Source organism: Halichoeres trimaculatus, unplaced genomic scaffold (assembly GCF_033239565.1).
Source record: "Halichoeres trimaculatus isolate MK-OKI-2021-1 unplaced genomic scaffold, fHalTri1.1 fHalTri1_scaffold_2, whole genome shotgun sequence".
Lineage (NCBI taxonomy): Eukaryota > Metazoa > Chordata > Actinopteri > Labriformes > Labridae > Halichoeres > Halichoeres trimaculatus.
Genome location: NW_027437180.1, coordinates 13,995,322 through 14,016,204, shown reverse-complemented (window position 1 = coordinate 14,016,204; position 20,883 = coordinate 13,995,322). Strand labels below are relative to the sequence as shown.

The following is a 20,883-nucleotide window of genomic DNA, read 5'->3' as shown; positions in this document are numbered from 1 at the left end:
TTGACGGTGTGGAATAATAAGAAAAAAAAAGAAACGGACGAAATACAATAGTGCCCTCGGCCTTTGGCCGAGGGCACCTTCTAGCTCTTGCTAGAAGGTGCCCTGGCTCAGGCCGAGGACCCTAAAAAAAGAAACGCAGCAGGAACAATAGTGCCCTCGGCCTTCGGCCGAGGGCACTTTCTAGCTTGCTAGAAAGTGCCCTCTTCCGTTGGCCGAGGACCCTAAAAAGAAACGGACGAAGAACAATAGTGCCCTCGGCCTTCGGCCGAGGGCACCTTCTAGCCCTGCTAGAAGGTGCCCTGGCTCAGGCCGAGGACCCTAATTAAAGCTGCAAGCAGCATTAGACGGGTCCTCGGGCTCCTGCCGGTTTTCCCTCCAATGTGTCCATCAAAATAAGACGAACATTTCGGCGTTGGTTTCATCTGTCTACAACATTCCTAGCCCCAGTTAGGGCTGTTTTGGTGTGCATAGGGTGAAAGTGAGTCTAATGGCTCAGAGAGAATATTATGGGATGTCAGGGAGTCAGTTGATACCATGGCAACGTATCCTCTGCTGTGCTGAATGACATCACCTGCTGCATGAGTGGAACTCTAATTAGCGTGACAGAACCCCAAACAGAGTGGAGACTGAGAGTTTATCAGGCATGTAATGTAAAGAAGTCCTCACAGAGTCCACAATTTTATCCCAATCTGTGTCAAAAATATCATATTTGATAGAAGACCTTGTCAGGAATCCATTTTTGGCATTTTTAAAGCTGTACGAGTTATACTTTTTTGTCTAGAAGCCCAAATGCGTCAAAAACGCTGGAAAAGCGCTGGAAAAGTGCTAGAAATGGATTTTGTACTTTAGAGAAATGGCCGAACTACTTGTCCTGTAGGCCACAATGTTGGTTTAATCTGTGTAAAAATATCACATGGTTGTAGACAATTTTGTCAGGAATCCAACCATGTCATTTTTAAAGCTCTATGACTTTTAGTTTTTTGTCTAGAGGCCCAAATGCGGCACTAGTAGAATGAGTGTTTTGACCTGAAATCTTTTCTCCTCATCTGCTAACATGGAGAAATCCTAAATCGGCCAAAAGCGGTTGGCGACTTTGAGGGCTCGCCATTCGAAAACCGGGCCCGAAATAACAACTTCCTTCACAACTTTTGGAGAGCAGGGTCTAGTCTGTCATGTGATGGTAGTCTCAAACCTGTACCATTTTTGGTTTCAGAGGAGAAAATTTTTGCAGAAAGGGTTAAAAAAATTTTTTTTAAATTTTGTGAGGCAAATAGCCGGCTTCCTGTTGGATATAGGTCCAGGGTAGCAGCGTATGATTTTTGCATCTCGATCATACGAACGTTTTGGTGTTGGTTTCATCTCTCTACGACATTCCTAGCCCGAGCTAGGGCCTTCAGAGTGTGCCTAGGTGGCGCTATTGAGCATATTATGGGATGTCTTGGGGTCATGTTTGGTATCAAATCACAATTTTTCGCGATCCTGGGGTTCGTGCCAATTTTGGTGAGTTTTTGAGCATGTTTAGGGGTTCTAATTTGCGATCAAAGACGGTGCGGAATAATAATAAGAAAAAAGAAACGGACGAAATACAATAGTGCCCTCGGCCTTCGGCCGAGGGCACCTTCTAGCTCTTGCTAGAAGGTGCCCTGGCTCAGGCCGAGGACCCTAAAAAGAAACGCAGCAGGAACTATAGTGTCCTCCGCCTTCGGCGGAGGACACCTTCTAGCCCTGCTAGAAGGTGCCCTGGCTCAGGCCGAGGACCCTAATTAAAGCTGCAAGCAGCGTTAGACGGGTCCTCGGGCTCCTGCCGGTTTTCCCTCCAATGTGTCCAACAAAATGAGACGAACATTTCGGCGTTTGTTTCATCTGTCTACGACATTCCTAGCCCCAGTTAGGGCTGTTTTGGTGTGCATAGGGTGAAAGTGAGCCTAATGGCTCTGAGAGAATATTATGGGATGTCTGGGAGTCAGTTGATACCATGGCAACGTATCCTCTGCTGTGCTGAATGACATCACCAGCTGCATGCGTGGAGTTCTAATTAGCGTGACAGAACCCCAAACAGAGTGGAGACTGAGAGTTTATCAGGCATGTAATGTAAAGAAGTCCTCACAGAGTCCACAATTTTATCCCAATCTGTGTCAAAAATATCATATTTGATAGAAGATCTTGTCAGGAATCCATTTTTGGCATTTTTAAAGCTGTACGAGTTTTACTTTTTTATCTAGAAGCACAAATGCGTCACAAGACAGATGGAAGAGTGCTGGAAATGGATTTTTTATTTATGAGAAACGGCCTAACTACTTGTCCTGTAGGTCACAATGTTGGCTTAATCTGTGTAAAAATATCATGTTGTTGTAGGGGATTTTGTCAGGAATCCAACCATGTAATTTTTAAAGCTCTATGACTTTTAGTTTTTTGTCTAGAGGCCCAAATGCGGCACTAGTAGAATGTGTGTTTTGACCCGAAATCGGTTCTCCTCATCTGCTAACATGAAGAAATCCTGAATTGGCCAAAAGCGGTCGGCGACTTTGAGGGCTCGCCATTCGAAAACCGGGCCCAAAACAACAACTTCCTTCACAACTTTTGTAGAGCAGGGTCTAGTCTGTCATGGGATGGTAGTCTCAAACCTGTACCATTTTTGGTTTCAGAGGAGAAAATTTTTGCAGAAAGGGTTAAAAAAATTTTTTTTTAATTTTGTGAGGCAAATAGCCGGCTTCCTGTTGGAGAAAGGTCCAGGGTAGTAGCGTACGATTTTTGCGTCTCGATGACACGAGCATTTTGGTGTTGGTTTCATCTCTCTACGACATTCCTAGCCCGAGCTAGGGCTCTTAGCGTGTGCCTAGGTGGCGCTATTGAGCTCATTATGGGATGTAGGGGGTCATGTTTGGTATCAAATTGCAATTTCACGCGATCCTGATGTGTGTGCCAATTTTGGTGAGTTTTTGAGCATGTTTAGGGGGTCAAATTAGCGTTCATTGACGGGGCGGAATAATAAGAAAAAAAAAAAAAAAGAAACGGCCGAGGGCACCTTCTAGCTCTTGCTAGAAGGTGCCCTGGCTCAGGCCGAGGACCCTAACTAGAAGGTGCCCTGGCTCAGGCCGAGGACCCTAATTAAAGCTGCAAGCAGCGTTAGACGGGTCCTCGGGCTCCTGCCGGTTTTCCCTCCAATGTGTCCAACAAAATGAGACGAACATTTTGGCGTTTGTTTCATCTCTCTACGACATTCCGAGCCCCTGTTAGGGCGGTTTTGCTGTGCATAGGTGGAAGTGAGCCTTGTGGCTCTGAGAGAATATTATGGGATGTCCGGGAGTCAGTTGATACCATGGCAACGTATCCTCTGCTGAGCTGAATGACATCACCAGCTGGATGCTTGGAATTCTAATTAGCGTGACACTAGTATGATCAGAGTGAAGAGGTGGAGTTTATCAGCCATCTAATGTAAAGAAATCCTCACAGAGTCAACAATTTTACCCCAATCTGTGTCAAAAATATCATGTTGATAGGAATTTTTGTCAGGAATCCATTTTTGGCATTTTTAAAGCTGCACGAGTTTTACTTTTTTCTCTAGAAGCACAAATGCGTCACAAGACAGATGGAAGAGTGCTGGAAATGGATTTTTTATTTATGAGAAACGTCCAAACTACTTGTCCTGTAGGTCACAATGTTGGCTTAATCTGTGTAAAAATATCATATGGTTGTAGGGAATGTTGTCAGGAATCCAAGCATGTAATTTTTAAAGCTCTATGACTTTTAGTTTTTTGTCTAGAGGCCCAAATGCGGCACTAGTAGAAGTACTAGTAGTGAGTGTTTTGACCTGAAATCGGTTCTCCTCATCTGCTTACATGGAGAATGGCGAAATTCGTCCAAAAGCGGTCGGCGACTTTGAGGGCTCGCCATTCGAAAACCGGGCCCGAAACAACAATTTCCTTCAGAACTTTTGTAGATCAGGGTCTGGTCTGTCTTGTGAGGCAATTTTCAAACATGTACCATTTTTGGTTTCAGAGGAGAAAATTTTGGCAGAAAGGGTGAAAAAATGTGGGGAATTTTACTTTGGGGGGAAATTGCCGGCTTCCTGTTGGAGATAGGTCAAGGGTATCAGCGTATGATTTTTGCGTCTCGATCATACGAGTGTTTTGGTGTTGGTTTCATCTCTCTACGACATTCCTAGCCCGAGCTAGGGCCCTTAGCGTGTGCCTAGGTGGCGCTATTGAGCTTATTATGGGATGTCAGGGGTCATGTTTGGTATTAAACGAAAATTTTTCACGATTCTGGGATGCATGCCAATTTTGGTGAGTTTTTGAATTTGTTTAGGGGGTCTAATTAGCATTCAAAGCGCGGACGGAATAATAAGAAAAAAAAAGAAACGCAGCAGGAACAATAGTGTCCTCCGCCTTCGGCGGAGGACACCTTCTAGCCCTGCTAGAAGGTGTCCTCCACTCAGGCCGAGGACCCTAATAAGAAAGAAACGCAGCAGGAACAATAGTGCCCTCGGCCGAAGGCCGAGGGCACCTTCTAGCCCTGCTAGAAGGTGCCCTGGCTCAGGCCGAGGACCCTAATGAGTAGTCTGTTGATCTATGAAATCCAAATGACAGTTGGCACACAGTATTAATTTTTAGAGCTTAAACCAGCTCCCTCACTTTCCATAAGGCTGTTTGATAAAAAGAATGTGAACAGCAGCAAAGAGCTGCTAAAGCTTAGCTCTGACTGAAAGTGTGGAGTCTCCCATTTGGATCTGTTTGCTATAAGATGACAGGGAAAAACCCAAAAGGGGGAAGAAGATAAAAAAAATTTCTTCCAATCCTCTCTGACTTACAATAATCTGTAAATTCAGCACTTTTGCTGTTGGAATCCTCTTAACATGGTCTCTCCACGGGCTTATGTCAAGATTTTTTTCAAAAACCAAAGTGCGTCGGCCTCCTCCCTTTCCTTCTCCCCCTGCCAGGCTCCATCCGTGCTTCTCTCTACCCCAGACAGTCAAATACACTCTAGTCCCACCCACCATGACTACATGTGGACTTTAGGCTTAATAATTTCATGGCTGAAGGAGCATATTCAATAACAGTGCTGGCCTGGCACTTGGCTACAGGTAGAAATCAGTTCATGACCTGATTTCAGCCTCTTCCTAAGAGAAGATTTTTACACACCAAATGTAAAGAAACAACGCGCTTACATGATGACAGGCATGTTTAACTTTTAAATCATGATGCTGTAAAGTTGACTCACCAGTTGGTTGTTCTCGTAAACATTTTCTTTGGACAGGGAGCAAAAGTCTCTGTAATAAAAAGAGAGTAAAAACAGTGAATTAAATCATTCAAGATAATCACCGGTACAAGAACACCATGTGCAACAAGTGAGCCTGCATCAACAGCATTTCATGTTGATTTGATGTATCAGAACTACTGAAGAGGACTACAAAGAAGTCACTGTCCAAGCCATGCTAACACAGGCTGGTACTGTATTTAGCCCGCTGACCCTTTTCAACTTACAATATGTTAGCAACCATCAAAAAGCTATTATTGGCCTGACAGCTTCAGAAGCAAGAGCAGTGAGCAGCAGAGCTTCCAAGCACCTCCGGTTGTCCATGAACAACTTCTGTAAAACCGCTGGAACAAAAGGAAACAAGCTCCTGCATCAAACAGGAGGGATGAGGCTGATAATTAAAGGGCCCTGCTTTGAAAAGCCCGGAGCGAGGAACCAAAGCCAGGCCTCTCTCCAGTAAACATCCTGCAGTAAAAAACGTCTGAGGTGTTCTGGAAAGGAAAGTGTGGCTGTGTGCTTAACATGAAGAGGACAGAGCGTGGCAGAAAGAGCACCATGACCCCAGAGAGCTTGTGGAGACCATGTGGAAGTCTCAAGAAGGCAAAATCCCATAAATGAGCTCCGTGTTGGAGCAACACAAAGTGACCTCTGTTCTCTCTAATCTAGTTCCCATGGTCACAAACAAACTGAGCAGCAGCTGTAACGTCGAGATCATGTCACAACAAGCCTGCTCTGTCAGATCAACCAACAGCTCCAGATGAAACTGCAGAAACTTTACATATGTGGATCCACTATTGTGAGCCCGACGTATTGATAGTGACTGAAAAGACGGGGACACACTCACACTGATGATGTGCTGCCATGTGTGATCTGAATTACGAACCTAATCCACCGTGACTCAGTCGCACCCAAAGGTTTATTTTGGGAAAGCGGACTGCTGTGAGTGTGAGTGTGTGTCCTGCTTGTCAGCCATTTAAAATCCACATGATCAAACCTGGGTGAGCCGGTATGGCTGCTAAATCTGGTTCAGTCACAGGGAAAAGTTTGTGCAAGAGCATGCAGGATTGGGATTTGGTTATTTTGTTAAAATTTTAATACATTTACACTTAATAGATTTAGTAGAAGTTGATGATTTGGATGTTTCCTGCACAATGTAGTTTGACAGAGAGCTGCATATCTATAATTCTTATACAACCCTGACTGCATCGCCCAATTGCAAATTCTTTTCCAAAGCCAGGGATTAAGCGCTTGCAGAAATATCCTCTCAGACTACTGGGCTGAGTAACAGTACCAACATCATTCCTCCGTGTTATTGTGGGGTGTTTTGATGAGAATACATAAACAGCAGTGTGCACTACAATATCCCAGCGCTGAGGCTGAATTCACTTTGACAGGCGGAGGTCTCAGATGCAGATCAGCATGACGGACTGTCAGTGTGGATGAGAGCTAGTTCTTCAGGGCCACTACAGCTACACAGGGTGCTGAACAGAGAGGCATGATGGGACATAAATGAAGAGGCAGGGCACAAAAAGCTGGGTGTTTCAGATTTGTGCACTGACACGGTTCCAGCTCACCGCTGTGCAGCTTGTTTCCACCTGACTGGCTTGTCCTTTGGTAGCTGGTGTTTCCTACCTTCAAAGGATCTCAGGACCACCTGAGATGTTGGCTGCATGATCAAAATGCTAACTCCCCAAAACCTTTCTGTACCAGTAACTGTTTCCCACAGGCGAAGGAAGAGATATAAAGTTGGACTGAATTGGTAATGTTAAACAATCACTATACACAACCAAGGTTATAATAGTTAACTAAAACTAAACTAAAAACGAAAACTAAAATTTAATATACATTGCAGTTCACTCAAACTAATAAAAACTAGAAAAGAAAACAAAAATGATAAGCAAACTAAAACTGTAACTTGTGTTCACAAAACTAACTGAAACTAACTCAAATTAAAGACAAAATGCCCTTAGTTATAGTTTTTGACAATATTAATAGCCTTTAGGATTTAAATTAATCCGACACATTTCCCAACCAGTTTTACGACAGTTTTCGGCAGTTGTCAGCGCCGTACAGCACCATCACAGCGATGTACTGGGGCGTGCTTGTTTACTGCACTGACTGGCTGTGCTCTGTGCTGCGACCAAACGTAGTGGAGAAATGAATCAGAGCATCTGTAATAGTTTAATTTCATGTGAGTCTAACTTAATTGTTACGGAGTCCAAGTTTCTAATTATTAAAGCTCATATTATATTGTTTTATCTAATTTATGTTTATATTTTTATATTAAGTTTATATTATTTTCATGTGTTTAAGGCAGCAGCCAACAGTTCAGTATCAGCATTGACTGAGCAGTGAGCACTATGTTGAACTTGAAAATAAACAGTATGACAAAATATTTACTCTGACCTTTTTTAATCCTGCATCTGGTTAACAAGGTATGAAAAAACTAAAACTAAACTAAAACTAAGCCTTGTTGAAAAAATCAAAACTAAATAAAAACTAGAATGCCTGCTCTAAAACTAATTAAAACTAAACTGTAATGGAAAATAAAATGTCAAAACTAACTAAAACTAAACTATAATGACAAATCCAAAACTATTATAACCTTGATCCACACAGACATATTGTGCCAGATAGGACCTGCTGTACTTCCAAAGATGTCAGTCACACACAGATACAGTGTGTGTTTAATACACTGACATTTTTACACTCAAATCCAATGCTTCACCCACGTGTTATCCACTATTCCATTACAGTGTCTTAAAAATGGCATTCCTTCATCTCCTTATCCCAGTGGTTTTAGTCACACTGACACTGCAGTGTTGTTTGTTTGGCTCCTCTACTGTAAGAGGTGTAAAATCCACAGGAGGGGTGTGTTGTTACAGACAGGGCAGGGATTGTCCGCCTTAGTTAATTACAGCACACTGGCTCCTCATCATGCAATACTCCTGATAATATCTGTATGGATGTGTTGGCTGTAACAACTCATGAAAAGTAGTTTTTGAGAAAAGCAGTCTGTTACACTTTGAACTTGTTATAGCTCCGTTAGAACAGTTACATATGTGTCTGTTCTACTGTAGTGCCTTGAGTGTGTTATTGAGGATCATTAAAAACTTACAAAATAACATCAATGCTGACTGAACTGTAATTAAAAAGATGAACTGAAAAGAAGTGACTCTTCAGCCAGCTGCTGTGTCCTGAGCTCCTTCCCTGTGGTAACCCCGCATTACCCTTCACATAAGCAGTTTAAACTGTTCCCCTTGCATTGGCTTAGTAGGTGTGTAACAGTAAATGTTCGTTCTTCATTTTACTTACATGAGATCTGGTCTGAATCGATGGATTATGGCACAAAAAGCCAAACCGTCCCGAAAGGACGAGGACATGTCCTTAACTTCCACATCGTTGTAATTTTCACACTGGATCCGACACCACTCCTGGAGAGCTTTCAGAGACCCCATGTCCGAACAATCCGAGTGTTTTCGTCAAATAAAAGGAGTTCAGTCTGTATTCCTGGCTTTACAGAAGACGAAACAAAGTCTCCTCTTTAGTCATACACGACTCATCAGCAGCGTTTCAGTGAAAACCGCGTCAGCCAGACAACACCCGATGAAGCGGTGCGGTACATCCATCAACAACCAGTGAGTCACGTTTGTAACTAGCATGGCTTGCAAGAAAGCTAAATGTTAGCTAACTTTTGCAATAACACAAAGCATTGTTCTGCATGCTTTCTACTGTACACCGTACAGCCTACATTTAACTGGACCAGAGCGGGAACTTTGACCAGCACCACAGGGATACAACACGACAGATAGTTAAGTTGATAACGGTAGCGTCCTAACAACAAAGTTCTTGACGTAGCCAACTTGGCTAGCTAGCAACGGTGCGTTCCCCGGTAGCGAGCAAGTTTCTGCACTTTCACTGAGAGATGGTCCAGTAAATAAAGCCTTTTCCAGTTAAGAGCAATGTTTCAGTCGAAGCAGGGGTGACAGTTTCCTCATTGACGTGGACCACGGGTGTTTTCTGGTGCAGAGGCTGCAATGGCTGTTGAAAACGCTGGATTAAAAGTCCGTTACCCTGCGAGTGACTTGCAACGCCCTCCAAACAACAAAACAGTTGGAGCGTACTGTTAAATAAGCACGCGGAACAGTTTGTATCAGTCTGAGCAGCACATTAAACCATCCTCGTAGCACTAAGGGACGCCTTGTCGACCTGCCTGCCACAGTCTGCTGAATGTCATCGGTTGTTTCTCATCACGCCCAATCGGGGGAGCCACAGAGCGTCCAGGGTTGCCAGATCTGAACGACAGGCTGTTTTCCAAGCCGTCCTCTACTTAATACATATGAATGTAGTAGGCGGTTTAGGAAACAGCCTCAATCCCAAGCCCAAACACACTACCCTGTGTTAGGGATACTATAATAATGATAACTAAAAATTGCCTAAATCTCAACCTCTCGATACACTCATGTTAACATCATTAACTTATGCGGAACAAGGAACACAATCAATCAATGAATAAAGAAAATGTGTAACACAAACAACATTGCAAATGCTCCATCCACCCACTTCTTCATCAACTGCATTGATAGGTGTGTGTCATATGTTCCAGTCCTCACTTCACAGTCGTTTTAATCATCCTTTGCAGTACATATAATCTGCACTGCAATTGGTTTGAAATCTTGCATACAAGGAGTCGTGTGTTGTTGTTGTTTTAGTTGTTGTTTTTTTCTTTAACAATCATGCTCTGATATCTGTGCCATAAAACTTGGAACAAGCTTTGGAGTCATCCTATTGGACAGGTGCAATCCAAGGTTTAAGTTCTGGATCAGTCTCCTATTCCTTTCTGTATAATTTCTGTGTATTTTATTAGAAGAAAAATCCCTCAGGCCCAAGCACGTGGCTAGGTTGGGGTGCCAACAATTGACATTGTCCAAAACCATTTTACAATGCCGCTTGATTAACCAAACACCTAAAGAAAACACTGGTTCTTGATGTAAATTTGGACAGATTCTTTCCATATAAAAATTAATGAACTAATAATGCTGAATGGTGGTATAGGCACATCAGGCAATTGAAAAATGTAAGTCTTTACTTTTTACTTCATAATGAAAACTATTCCATTCATTATGTCCAGAATATTATCAAATGACCCGCAAAATGTTGTAAAAGCAGTCCAATTTTATCAACCCTCAATTCTATTCTACTCTATTTTTACCAGCCAAACGTCACTTTGGGTCAAAAGGTGGCCAAAGCAAGCAGAAACCAGCCCAATCTGGCAACACTGAGAGCATCGCCTCCGTAAGAAAATCACGCGATATGTCACAAAATCACGCGGTAGTTGACACTTGTTTAGAATTCCCGAAAGATGGCGGCGGCGCCTCCAGATGAGGCTAGCCTGCAGTCTCTCATCAGTAAGTCCCCTTTCTTTGAATTATGGGGTTTTCTGTCGATTGTAAAGCAGTGGTGTACGCGACGCAGGGGCGTTACATTAGTAAAATGTGACTGTTACAGTCTTAAGCCCTCCCATGGGAGTAGATTTGTTTTTGGGGCTATGAGTGTGAATGACATCAAATGAAGAGTGTAGACGTCGACAAGGAAACAAGTCGGTCATATATCGTATCGCCTTTACTACAATGCCATTGTTTTTATCTTATTGACCGTTTTATTATAATGCGTACTCAATAACGGGACTCTTTAATTTTAAACAAAGAGTAATATCCATCTGAGTATTGGAAAACCAATTAGCTCGTTGGCCCCGTCCTCCGAAGGACGGTGGCAAGCCAGGTGATCTAAGCCCAGACCAGGAACCTTACGGAATTTATATTTATTGCTAGTCATTCTTACAAATAGGAGCAACTTCCTTTGTGTACTCCAAAAAAAAAAAAAATCTTTATTTCTTTTAAACGCATAAACCCAAAGCTGACATGGTTTGGTAAAACATGATATGTAAATGTTTGCTACTGAAAGGACTTAGTATGAATTAATACCTGTAATAGCTGCCTAATGTAGAGAAGGCATGCTGGCATACAACGAAATGTTTAAGTTCAATTTGAGTAAAATGAATAAAAGATATTTATATTTCTGTCGGGAGCTGAACTTTGGCGATTTTTTTTTCCTTTCCTACAGACAAGTCTACCAACCCCCTGAATAAAACGACTGACTGGGACAGTATCCAGGGGTTTTGTGACCGGCTTAACAATGAACCAGAGGGGTGAGATGATGTTGACAGACACTACACTGAATTTGAATTGGTTCTGTCTCAGTGTAGCAAAACTGGGAAGCAAATCACTGCTACTCAATCGTTGAACTTGATTTAGCTGCTCAGCTTTGACTGAATACTACATCATAAAAACAACTACATTATTTTTATTTTTTACTTTTCTTATGCTTCCCAATGCCATGCGCATCTACTCTACATGTAATGAAATAACTTGTTTTGGTATCAAAACTGAAGCTACATTTATGCAGCATTTCTGTTTTTTGGTTTGCTGATAAAATGAAAGCAAACTGATGTTGTTTTTTGTGTTTATCAGCCCTCAGCTTGCAACCAGACTGCTGGCCCACAAAATCCAGTCCCCACAAGAATGGGAGGCTATGCAGGCACTTATGGTAATGCTTGTCCTGCATGCACTTTACCCATCCAAATCTTTATTTCTACACCTACACAGCTGTGAAGGTTCTGTGTATGAAGATGAATCTGTAAATGCCAAACCAGAAAGGACCACTAGTCATTATTTTCACACTGCAGAGTTTTAGGTCATTTAAGATCTTTACTACGCTAAAACAAAAGTTGTTTTGAACTTTTCACAGGTCCTTGAGACTTGCATGAAAAACTGCGGAAAGCGATTTCACACTGAAGTGGGAAAGTTTCGCTTTCTCAATGAGCTCATCAAGGTGGTTTCACCAAAGGTAAATGATCATTTTTGTTTTATGCAGTCATCTCAAGTTTAGCTAAAAAATAACAACATTTTCAGAGTTCTTCAAGCAGTAAAAGCAGAATTTTCAAAAAAGAGTGAGCAACATCAGGCCAGCTGTGAGTGTTTTCATGGAGTAGTGAAAGCATTAATTTTCTCTTTGTTTCAGTATTTGGGATCTCGAGCTCCAGAGCCAGTGAAGAAGAAGGTGCTGGAAGTCGTGTATAGCTGGACGGTTAGCCTGCCAGATGAGACCAAGATAGCAGAGGCCTACCAGATGCTGAAAAAACAGGGTGAGCCACTTCACTAGTTAAAGAATGTGAACAACCACCAAGATAAAGTTCTCTGATTAGTTTCTCAGATTTACCTCTGTCATTGTGTTCATAGGAAACACTGTAACTTCACAGAGTTTCATACATGCCCTGTAGTAGACAGTAATGAGCAAATGTGTTGATCCATAAATCATCACAACTGTAGTGAATGTATTTCAGTTTCTTTATTTTACCGATGTGGTTTTTGGTTCCCTGTACTTTCTTTGTTGAACAAATAGTGTTCAGTGTAGTATCAGTTCTCCTTTTTTAGAGGGATGAGCCACAAGCATGAGGCAGACACTCATAGTCATGCTTAGTCGAGTCTTGTGTGATTTCAAAATGCAGTTTTCACCAAGTTTAATCACACTTCCAAAAAAAAAACACATATCCACTGTGTTGTTGGTCACTACTGTTGTCAAGCTTCTGTATCATTAATATCTGCTGCATATTGATTGATTGCAATACAACTGGCTCTCCATTTGTTATATGATAACATTTATCCCGAGGAATACAAGTGTGATGTTTTCTTGGTTTAAAGAATTGATAGACAGATAGACAGAGCTCTCAGACACAGGCGACCAGGTTTATTAAACAGAGAAATACATCCAGTGAAAATAAACACAGGATCTCTTGACTTGAGGTAAAGGGAGTCCTCCTTCTCTTCCAGGCATTGTCAAGCTGGATCCTGTGCTTCCTGAGGACAAGCCCCTCCCACCACCTCCACCCAGAGCCAAAAGTGTCATCTTTGAGGATGAGGAAAAATCCAAGGTATGAAGTATAGGTGATGATGAAGATACACCAATCTCTTTGAGTAAGTTTGTGAAAGAAAGGACATTTCTCTGATCACCTTGAGTGTAGATTTATAAATGAACCCCACAGCTACCAAATCCTTTGACGTCTACCTCCCAGGGGGATTTATGAAGCAGTCAATCGTTTACAAATTTCTTTCCTCTCCCTCTTCTGTCCTATCCTGTTTTTGTAGATGCTGTCTCGCTTGTTGAACAGCACTCACCCTGAAGATTTAAGAGCAGCAAACAAGCTCATTAAGGAAATGGTCCAGGAGGTGCGTCATCGGTGTTTGTTTACCAAATGATTTTGACAGTGTTTGCCCTCACATGCATGTGTGTCTTGCTTTTTGTACTGCTTAAACAAATAAACCCATTACCTGATTCATGCCAGATACATTAAAACTAGCCTGACGCGACTTGCAAACAGTTTCATTTGTCATAAGACAGATGAATGATTAGATATGGGTTGTTAACCTCGTCTCCATCAAACAGTGGCAGCAAGTACAGAATGCTTCACTCTGTAGTTATGAAACCTGAACAACTTGTTATAAGAATATACAAAGAAAAACTTGTTTACCAGTGAAATCATATTGTGTTGTCAATTACATGTAAACAGGCATATTTACAAAAAAATGTTTTCATATTAGAAAGGAATGTTTGTGAAGATATATATTTGTATATAGTTCATTAGAATAATGTAGAAAACCTACTTAACCTACTTAACTTAACTTTTAGTACACAAAGTATCAAAAGAAATTAATGTACAACTGAATCATCATGCTCTGAGTTATTAGAAATGAGCTCTCTTTGTTCTTTTCTAAGGACCAAAAACGTGTGGAGAAGGTATCAAAGCGAGTTAATGCCATCCAGGAGGTGAAGGAAAGTGTCAGCCTGCTGAGCCAGCTGCTGGAGGGCTACAACAAGGAGAGCTGCTCCCAGAGCAACCAGGAGCTCATTAAAGTTAGCACAGCTCAGCACAATAAAACTAGCTCCAACCCAGTCTCTGAACCTGCTCGTGCTTCTCATTGAAGAGGTAGTTCTGTGTTTTCTGACATGTATCTGTCTGCAGGATCTTTACCAGCGCTGTGAAAAGATGAGACCCACGCTTTTCCGACTAGCGAGTGACACAGAGGACAGTGATGAAGCCCTGGGTACGTTAACTGATCTTATTTTTTTCACTCCACGTTACAGAGAGCATGAACTCAGTTGCACTCAGATTAAAAACTTCATGTAATCAGGCTTCTTCTGAGGATTAATTGGATTTGCAAAACAAAAACTAGTTTGGTGTAACTAATAAGCTGCTTCTGTGCTTACAGCGGATATCTTACAAGCCAATGACAGCCTGACTCAGGTCATTAACCAGTACAGACAGCTGGTGAAGGGAGAGGACGTGTCAAAAGATGATATAACCACACCTTCACAACCTGGTAAGCATGTGCTCGTGTGTTGTTCAGCTTAACTTTCATCTGTTACAGACTGTGAAATCACACACGAGTATTCTCTGTCCAAACCAGCCGACAGTAGCTCAGCTCTTGTTGATCTGATGGGGCTGAACGCATCAGCCAGCACAACATCATCCACTCCAGAGCCCTCCACCCTGCAGACCCTGACTCAGAACATGGGCATCAGCCTCCTGGATGATGAGCTCATGTCGCTGGGTAAGCACAAAACACCCAGATGGCTCGTAAACACACCGGTAGATTACCACGCTTAACTTTTTAACAAGCCAACAAGCACAAGTCAGCACTGTGAGCTCAACTCAGTCTACTCAGCACAGTCACTCTGTGTTTCCACGAGACCCCTGACTGGTTAGCTGTCTGAATCCCATCATCCTTTGAGGCAGGACACATCTGGCTAAACCACAACAAAGCTTCACCCACCCACAGCCTTTTTTTCATTTTGCTGATCATTAGACAAGCGCAGATCAGAGTTCAGAAAGAGTTTTGACTGTTTTTTTTGTTTTGTTACTAAAAATATGACAAAATGAAATGAAACCTCTGCTGTCTCTTGATTTTTAGGCCTGAACACCACAGAAAACTGTGACCTCCAGAACGCTTTTCAGGTGCCAGCTGTAAGTTGATACCGCTCCTCTCCTCTTCTTGTGTTTAAAGTTTTAAGATTTCTGACTTTGATGACTTTTTGTTGAATTTTCACAACAATCTGACTTACCAAAAAGGGCTCAGAGACTTTTGTACTTTCAGACAAATTTACATCAATTATTTATCAACCAGTCTTCATCAGTATCTATCCATTTAGCATCAAGTCATAACAAACTTGGTCCCAAGACACTCTTACAAGAAGAGCAGGTCTACTCAGTTCTCTTGGTCAGGTTTATACACTGTTTGACATAGAAACTTGAAATTTGTGTTTTAGTTTTCTGATGGCAAAGAATCATCTGCTCCACCGCTTCCTGCTGCAGTGTTGCTACCAGATGTCACAACAAAGCAGGCTCCACCAGTAGAGGGGCCCATTGCTCCAAGTAAACCCATGGAAGAGCTGGATTTGTTGGGGAGGACCTTGTTACAGCAGTCTTTACCTCCAGAGAACCAGCAGGTCAAATGGTAAACAGGCTGGAGGATGGGAAGTCAACAAACTCAAAGCTGTTTGATGAATTAACCTTCACAGTTTTCATCTTTAACACTGAAGTTAACCACTTTCTTCCAAACATGCATTAAACTGCCCTTTAACCTGTGTTTTGTATTCTCCTCTCTACAGGGATAAACTCCCGCCTCAATCCAGAGTCTCACTACGAGATCTGCAGAAGTCCAGCACTGGCTCCAGAGCTGCTCCTAATGCAACCACAGCCCCCTCTGGTCCTGCTGCTCCTGCTGCTCCTGCAGGGGCCATGCCCACACTGGAAGTCCAACCAGAGCAAACCGACTCTCTACTCCTCTCCAATCTCAGTCTGGCAGCTGCAGAGAAAAGCTCAGTAGCTGCTGCTGAACCCTATGACAACATCTCACTCGCTGAGGTTACTGTGCCCCTCGAATCAATCAAACCCAGTAAGCATCAGTCCTAACACCAGACCTAATGTGTGGGTGTAGATGCATTTTTTCCTCTAAGAGCCCACATCAGTGTATGATCTTTGGTTTCTTTACTCATTTTCAGGCAGCTTGTTACCAGTTACTGTATTCGACAAACACAGCCTCCGGGTTTTGTTCACCTTTGCCCATGACTGTCCTCCTTCCCGACCAGACGTTCTGGTGGTGATCATCTCCATGCTGTCATCAGCTCCCATTCCTGTCACCAACATCCGTTTTCAGGCAGCAGTACCAAAGGTAAACCTGCTTATGCAACAAAGAAACTCCATCATGTCTGAAGTTGTTCCTCTTAAGTCCTGAAAGCCATGTGAATCTTAAGTTTGAATGTTTGTATTTTAACTAGCCTCTGAGGTCTTTATGTGGATGTGTTTTGTTGCCAAGGTGATGAAAGTAAAGCTGCAGCCTCCCTCTGGCACAGATCTCCCAGCCTTTAATCCCATCCTGCCTCCAGCCGCCATAACACAGATTCTGCTGTTGGCTAACCCTCACAAGGTACGCAGTCGCTGCATCACCTGAGTTCATAATCCAATGAGAAGTCAAGCAGTTGCCTGAAACACCAACCTCTGGAGGGTTTTTTTTATACTGTTTATCCATAAATATCACTTTAAGAGGTGACTGAGGAAGTTACTGATAGCTAGGGGACAGGGATATTTTTAGCCAAAGCTGATGATGTAATTAACATCATTACACCATTAAATCAATAAAACTCTGCAATCCAACATGTTTGATTTAAATGTATGAGAATCTTATACAGTACAGGAACAAGCTTAAAAGGTTTGATAGCTGTTTTTGCAGCTCCTGTCATGTGTAATGTAGAAATAAACCCAGCTCTACCAAAAGAATAGAATAGAATAGAATAGAATAGAATAGAATAGAATAGAATAGAATAGAATAGAATAGAATATACCTTTATTGTCATGGTAAAAAATACAAAGAAATTAAAGTCACAGCAGCAATCAAGAAAACAAAAGTAAGAAAGTGCAAAAAAAAGGCCCATAAGAAAATAGATGATAGTTTGTCCATCATTGTCCAGTTCAGCTAGCCTCCACCTCCACAGGGTCCAGGACTGAGCTTCTTCAACAGTCTGTTCAGTCTCTGTCTCCTGGATCCTGTCTGCTCACAGCAGGTGAAGCTCTTCCAATGAGGCGTTGGTGTCTGACGTTAGCTCTGTTAGCCATGTCTGTGAATAGTATAATGCTAATGTGCCCTCTGATATTCCCTTCTGTTGCTGGGTTAGCACAGCTAGCTCGTCCATCTTATTGGAGATAGATCTTGCGTTCCCAATAACGATGGATGGAAGGACAGGTCGATGTCGTTACTTCTTAGCTCACACCTGAGAACCAGCACGTCATCCTCACCTCCTTCTACTCACCTTGTGGGAAGACATCAGGCCTTACACCAGTTAGCATTGACATGCTACAGGCTGCTTATAGCTGATTTCACATGTAAACAATGCAGCCATGGTTACATGTAGGATCTCCAGACAAACACAGGAGAAAAAGTTGTAAAAATATTGCTGAAGCCGCAAAAAGTTTGGTGTCCATGACCAACAAATGAGCCAAACAAAGTAATGATCCACTCCAAATGCAAAAATTACAAAAAAGAGATGAAAAAATGTCAAGAAACGGACAAAGAAGAGAGAGCTGCTGCAAAAGGCAGCCATAGCCAACAGGCCGGCGCCTAGCAACCAATAATAATAATCACCAAAGGAGAGGTTAAGACGTCTTAACCTTTTAGATCTTGAGGAGGCGCACAATTTGTCAGTGAGTGACATTTCAATAGTAGAAACTATTTTGTGTTATATCAAAGAAATCTTTGATATTTGATATCTGATTTGTTTGTGATCATTGACTTACAGTGTATTTCACTTTTTATTTTCTATAGGAAAAGGTACGTTTACGGTACAAGCTGACATTCAACTTGGGAGACAGATCTCACGATGAATCTGGTGACGTGGACCAGTTCCCTCCTCCGAGCACCTGGGGGAACCTTTAGTGGGAGTGACCAACCTGCTGTCATCTGATCTGCTGCTGCTTCCTTTAGATTTTGGTTGAAGTTGTCCCTCGTTGCTGGTTTGAGGCTCGACGTTCTCCTGTCTTGACCAGGGACCAGCTGTGGGAACCAATTTCTATCTTGTGCCTTCCTGTCCTTATTCAATCATTTCTGTGTTTCCTGTGTTCAGTGTCCTCTTTTTTTATGCCTACAATCAGTTTAACACAAACTTAAGGCAAAATGTCTCATAAATGGTATCAGTGCAGTGGACTGTGGGGGAAAGGTGAAGCCTTTTTTAAAAAAAAAAATGAATGTGTGAATTCTTTATTTGATTTACAAGATACACTGGTGTCAAACATAATTTCTGTTTTTCTAATCTGATAACTCTTGCTGAGTGGGAGAAAGCTGTTCCCATGTTCAGAGTTTGCCAGTGTGGGAGTGATCAGAGTATATTATATAATCTATCAATAGTTCAAACTTAAGTCTGTGAAATGCTTGAAGGGATGTATTCAACTTGTGTATAAATTGCTAAAACAGCTGTTGGTTTAATTTCTGATATAGAATATTTTCACAGGATGCCTGGAATTTGACAAAAATCAAGGTAACAATTTGGCTCGTCGTTAAAATAAGTTCAGTGAGATTAATGGACACTTTACATTTTGATTATCTGAAAACTTGCTCGTGTTACTCCATGCCAATATTTTTTTAACGTTCAGATACAGAGGAACACTATGACGTTTGATGTTATGAACACATAAAACCATTGAAATAGTTTAGTTCTATCCATTGGGGTTGGTTCAGAGAAAGTTGGTGTGCTGCTTTTAAGTGTTGGTTTTAATATTTGTGCCACGCTTTGGGCGGATCTGGTCGAGCAGTGAGAGTTTCTAAGCTGTGACAAAAGACTTTCTTTCCACAGCACGTTTTGACCAATTGTGGAAAAGCACAGGGGTCACTCATAACTCATGATGTATAATTCCTCTGATCTCAATGTAACAGTTTAACCAGCATGAACCGTGAAAACTTCCCCTGTTTACTGAAGCAGCTCTCATACGTTACATATGCCTGTGCTCCTCTTCAGGGTCAAAGTGCTCTGTGGAAAATGACTTTGAAGGAAGGGCTGGAAACCGCTGCCCTGGTCATAAAGAAACTACGAAATGTACCTTTTAATTTCTGCACTTTTCTTTGTGTCTTAAAGATTTGATTCTTTTTACTTTTTTCACTCAGGATGTTGATTTGAGAGTTATATTACACAAACCTGTTTAAATTGTGCACACTTTATTTGTTAAATACATTTGTCTTTCTTTTTTTTTTTTCCATTTTTCCTCTGTTATCAGCCCAAAGAGGGACATGTGAAGTCCTGAGGTGACACTGCTGGCATCCAGTTTGATTCTACCACATGTGCCTGGGATGAAACTTTTGATATTTTTGTTATGTACATATATGTATACAAATAATGATTTGACCTTTGTTTCTGTTATTGTTTGTTCAGCCCCTTATCTGAATAAGGACTAATAACACGTCATATGGTGTCGCGGAGCCACCCTAAAATTCATCGATAACTTGTGGTCACTTCATCGCAAAGACTAAAATAAAAGGTGATTCAAGGCAGACTGGTTCCCCCTGAGACATGTGATGTGAAAATCAGACCCAGTGAACATGTAGGGAGCCTGTGATGAGTTTCACTGGGCAATATTCAGCTTGACAAGGGGAAAACTTCAGAGGTACAAAGAACCACGGCAGTACTTCTTTATTAAACCGTAAACCAGCTCATTTATGTGCAACACCGGAAGGATTATAGCAATAAACATTAAAACACCATCTCAGTAACCATCTTACTACTCTTCACAGCTCCAGCAGATTGAAGATATCAAACATTTTGCTCTTCCAGCATGATGTACTGTAAACTATGCATTGACCTCACTGTAAAAAGTTCGACCATCCCTCTACATGTATTTATTTCCATCCTTACTGCGAAAAAAAACAACAGAGATGCTTCTTTAAAAAGTGGGATGATGATAGATTTTCATCCTTGTGATCCCAGATTGAGCCAAAAAGAAACTCACGACTGCACATTTCCATCAATGAAGGAAAAATGTCTCTTTGTCCAAGATTTGAGGGAGGTGACTCATGTCAGGACGACATGATGCTATTTGCTTTCTGACCCCAGTGAAGTGCCATTAACATGATGCTAGAGTTCTCCACTAAGCCACGCAAACACACACATACTCACAGATCCATATGTTTTAGGTACCCTGATTTTTTTTTATTACCCTATAAGAAGTCAAAACAAGACCCAGTCCTTTGCTTGCATCCTGTCACCAAAGTCCCACAAACAACTTGGGGAGCCACCAAGGAAAAGATGTCCACAAGAAAAAAAAAAGGTGACATTATTCACCTACCTAAATGTATTTCTGTTGGAGGGAAACTTCTGTAAATAAAATCTTTATGTCATTGTGTATATTGATCAGCAAAAGTAACTCATGTACAAACTGCTGGATACAAGCTGAGAATGTCCAAATGTGTTTTTAAACAAATAAACTCACTTCTACAGGAAATGACATGTATCACGTGTGAGTGATTCTGT

The 20,883-nt window shown here is 41.8% G+C and overlaps 2 protein-coding genes across 5 annotated transcripts in view; one reads left to right on the top strand and one right to left on the bottom strand.

The window, feature by feature from the left end:
* micall1a (MICAL-like 1a) overlaps window positions 1-9,499 on the bottom strand; it is a 53,047-nt gene extending 43,548 nt beyond the window's left edge. For all 4 annotated transcript variants that reach the window (XM_074689905.1, XM_074689931.1, XM_074689924.1 and 1 more), the window contains exons 1-2: window positions 8,572-9,499; window positions 5,221-5,269 (exon numbers count right to left, since the gene is read on the bottom strand). In XM_074689905.1, coding sequence (XP_074546006.1) covers window positions 5,221-5,269; window positions 8,572-8,714 — 192 coding nt within the window. In that variant the 5' untranslated portion in view covers window positions 8,715-9,499. The remainder of the gene's footprint in view (window positions 1-5,220; window positions 5,270-8,571) is intronic.
* A 1,055-nt stretch (window positions 9,500-10,554) lies between these two features.
* Window positions 10,555-20,824, top strand: LOC141801168 (ADP-ribosylation factor-binding protein GGA1-like). Its single transcript, XM_074684126.1, has 17 exons — window positions 10,555-10,664; window positions 11,380-11,464; window positions 11,787-11,862; window positions 12,064-12,162; window positions 12,337-12,460; window positions 13,146-13,246; window positions 13,461-13,541; window positions 14,089-14,226; window positions 14,336-14,417; window positions 14,583-14,693; window positions 14,781-14,924; window positions 15,285-15,337; window positions 15,640-15,827; window positions 15,982-16,268; window positions 16,375-16,544; window positions 16,689-16,799; window positions 18,192-20,824. The coding sequence occupies exons 1-17, from the start codon at window positions 10,619-10,621 to the stop codon at window positions 18,300-18,302; spliced, it is 2,007 nt and encodes a 668-aa protein (XP_074540227.1). The 5' UTR covers window positions 10,555-10,618; the 3' UTR covers window positions 18,303-20,824.
* Window positions 20,825-20,883: the final 59 nt, after the last annotated feature.

What these genes read in the sequence shown, in the direction of transcription:
- LOC141801168 (XM_074684126.1), top strand. Translation starts at nt 10,619, where the DNA reads ATGGCGGCGGCGCCTCCAGATGAGGCTAGCCTGCAGTCTCTCATCA. An exon ending in TTCAGGCAGCAGTACCAAAG is followed by an intron (nt 16,545 to 16,688) that starts GTAAACCTGCTT and finishes TTTGTTGCCAAG; the next exon opens with GTGATGAAAGTAAAGCTGCA. An exon ending in TGTTGGCTAACCCTCACAAG is followed by an intron (nt 16,800 to 18,191) that starts GTACGCAGTCGC and finishes TATTTTCTATAG; the next exon opens with GAAAAGGTACGTTTACGGTA.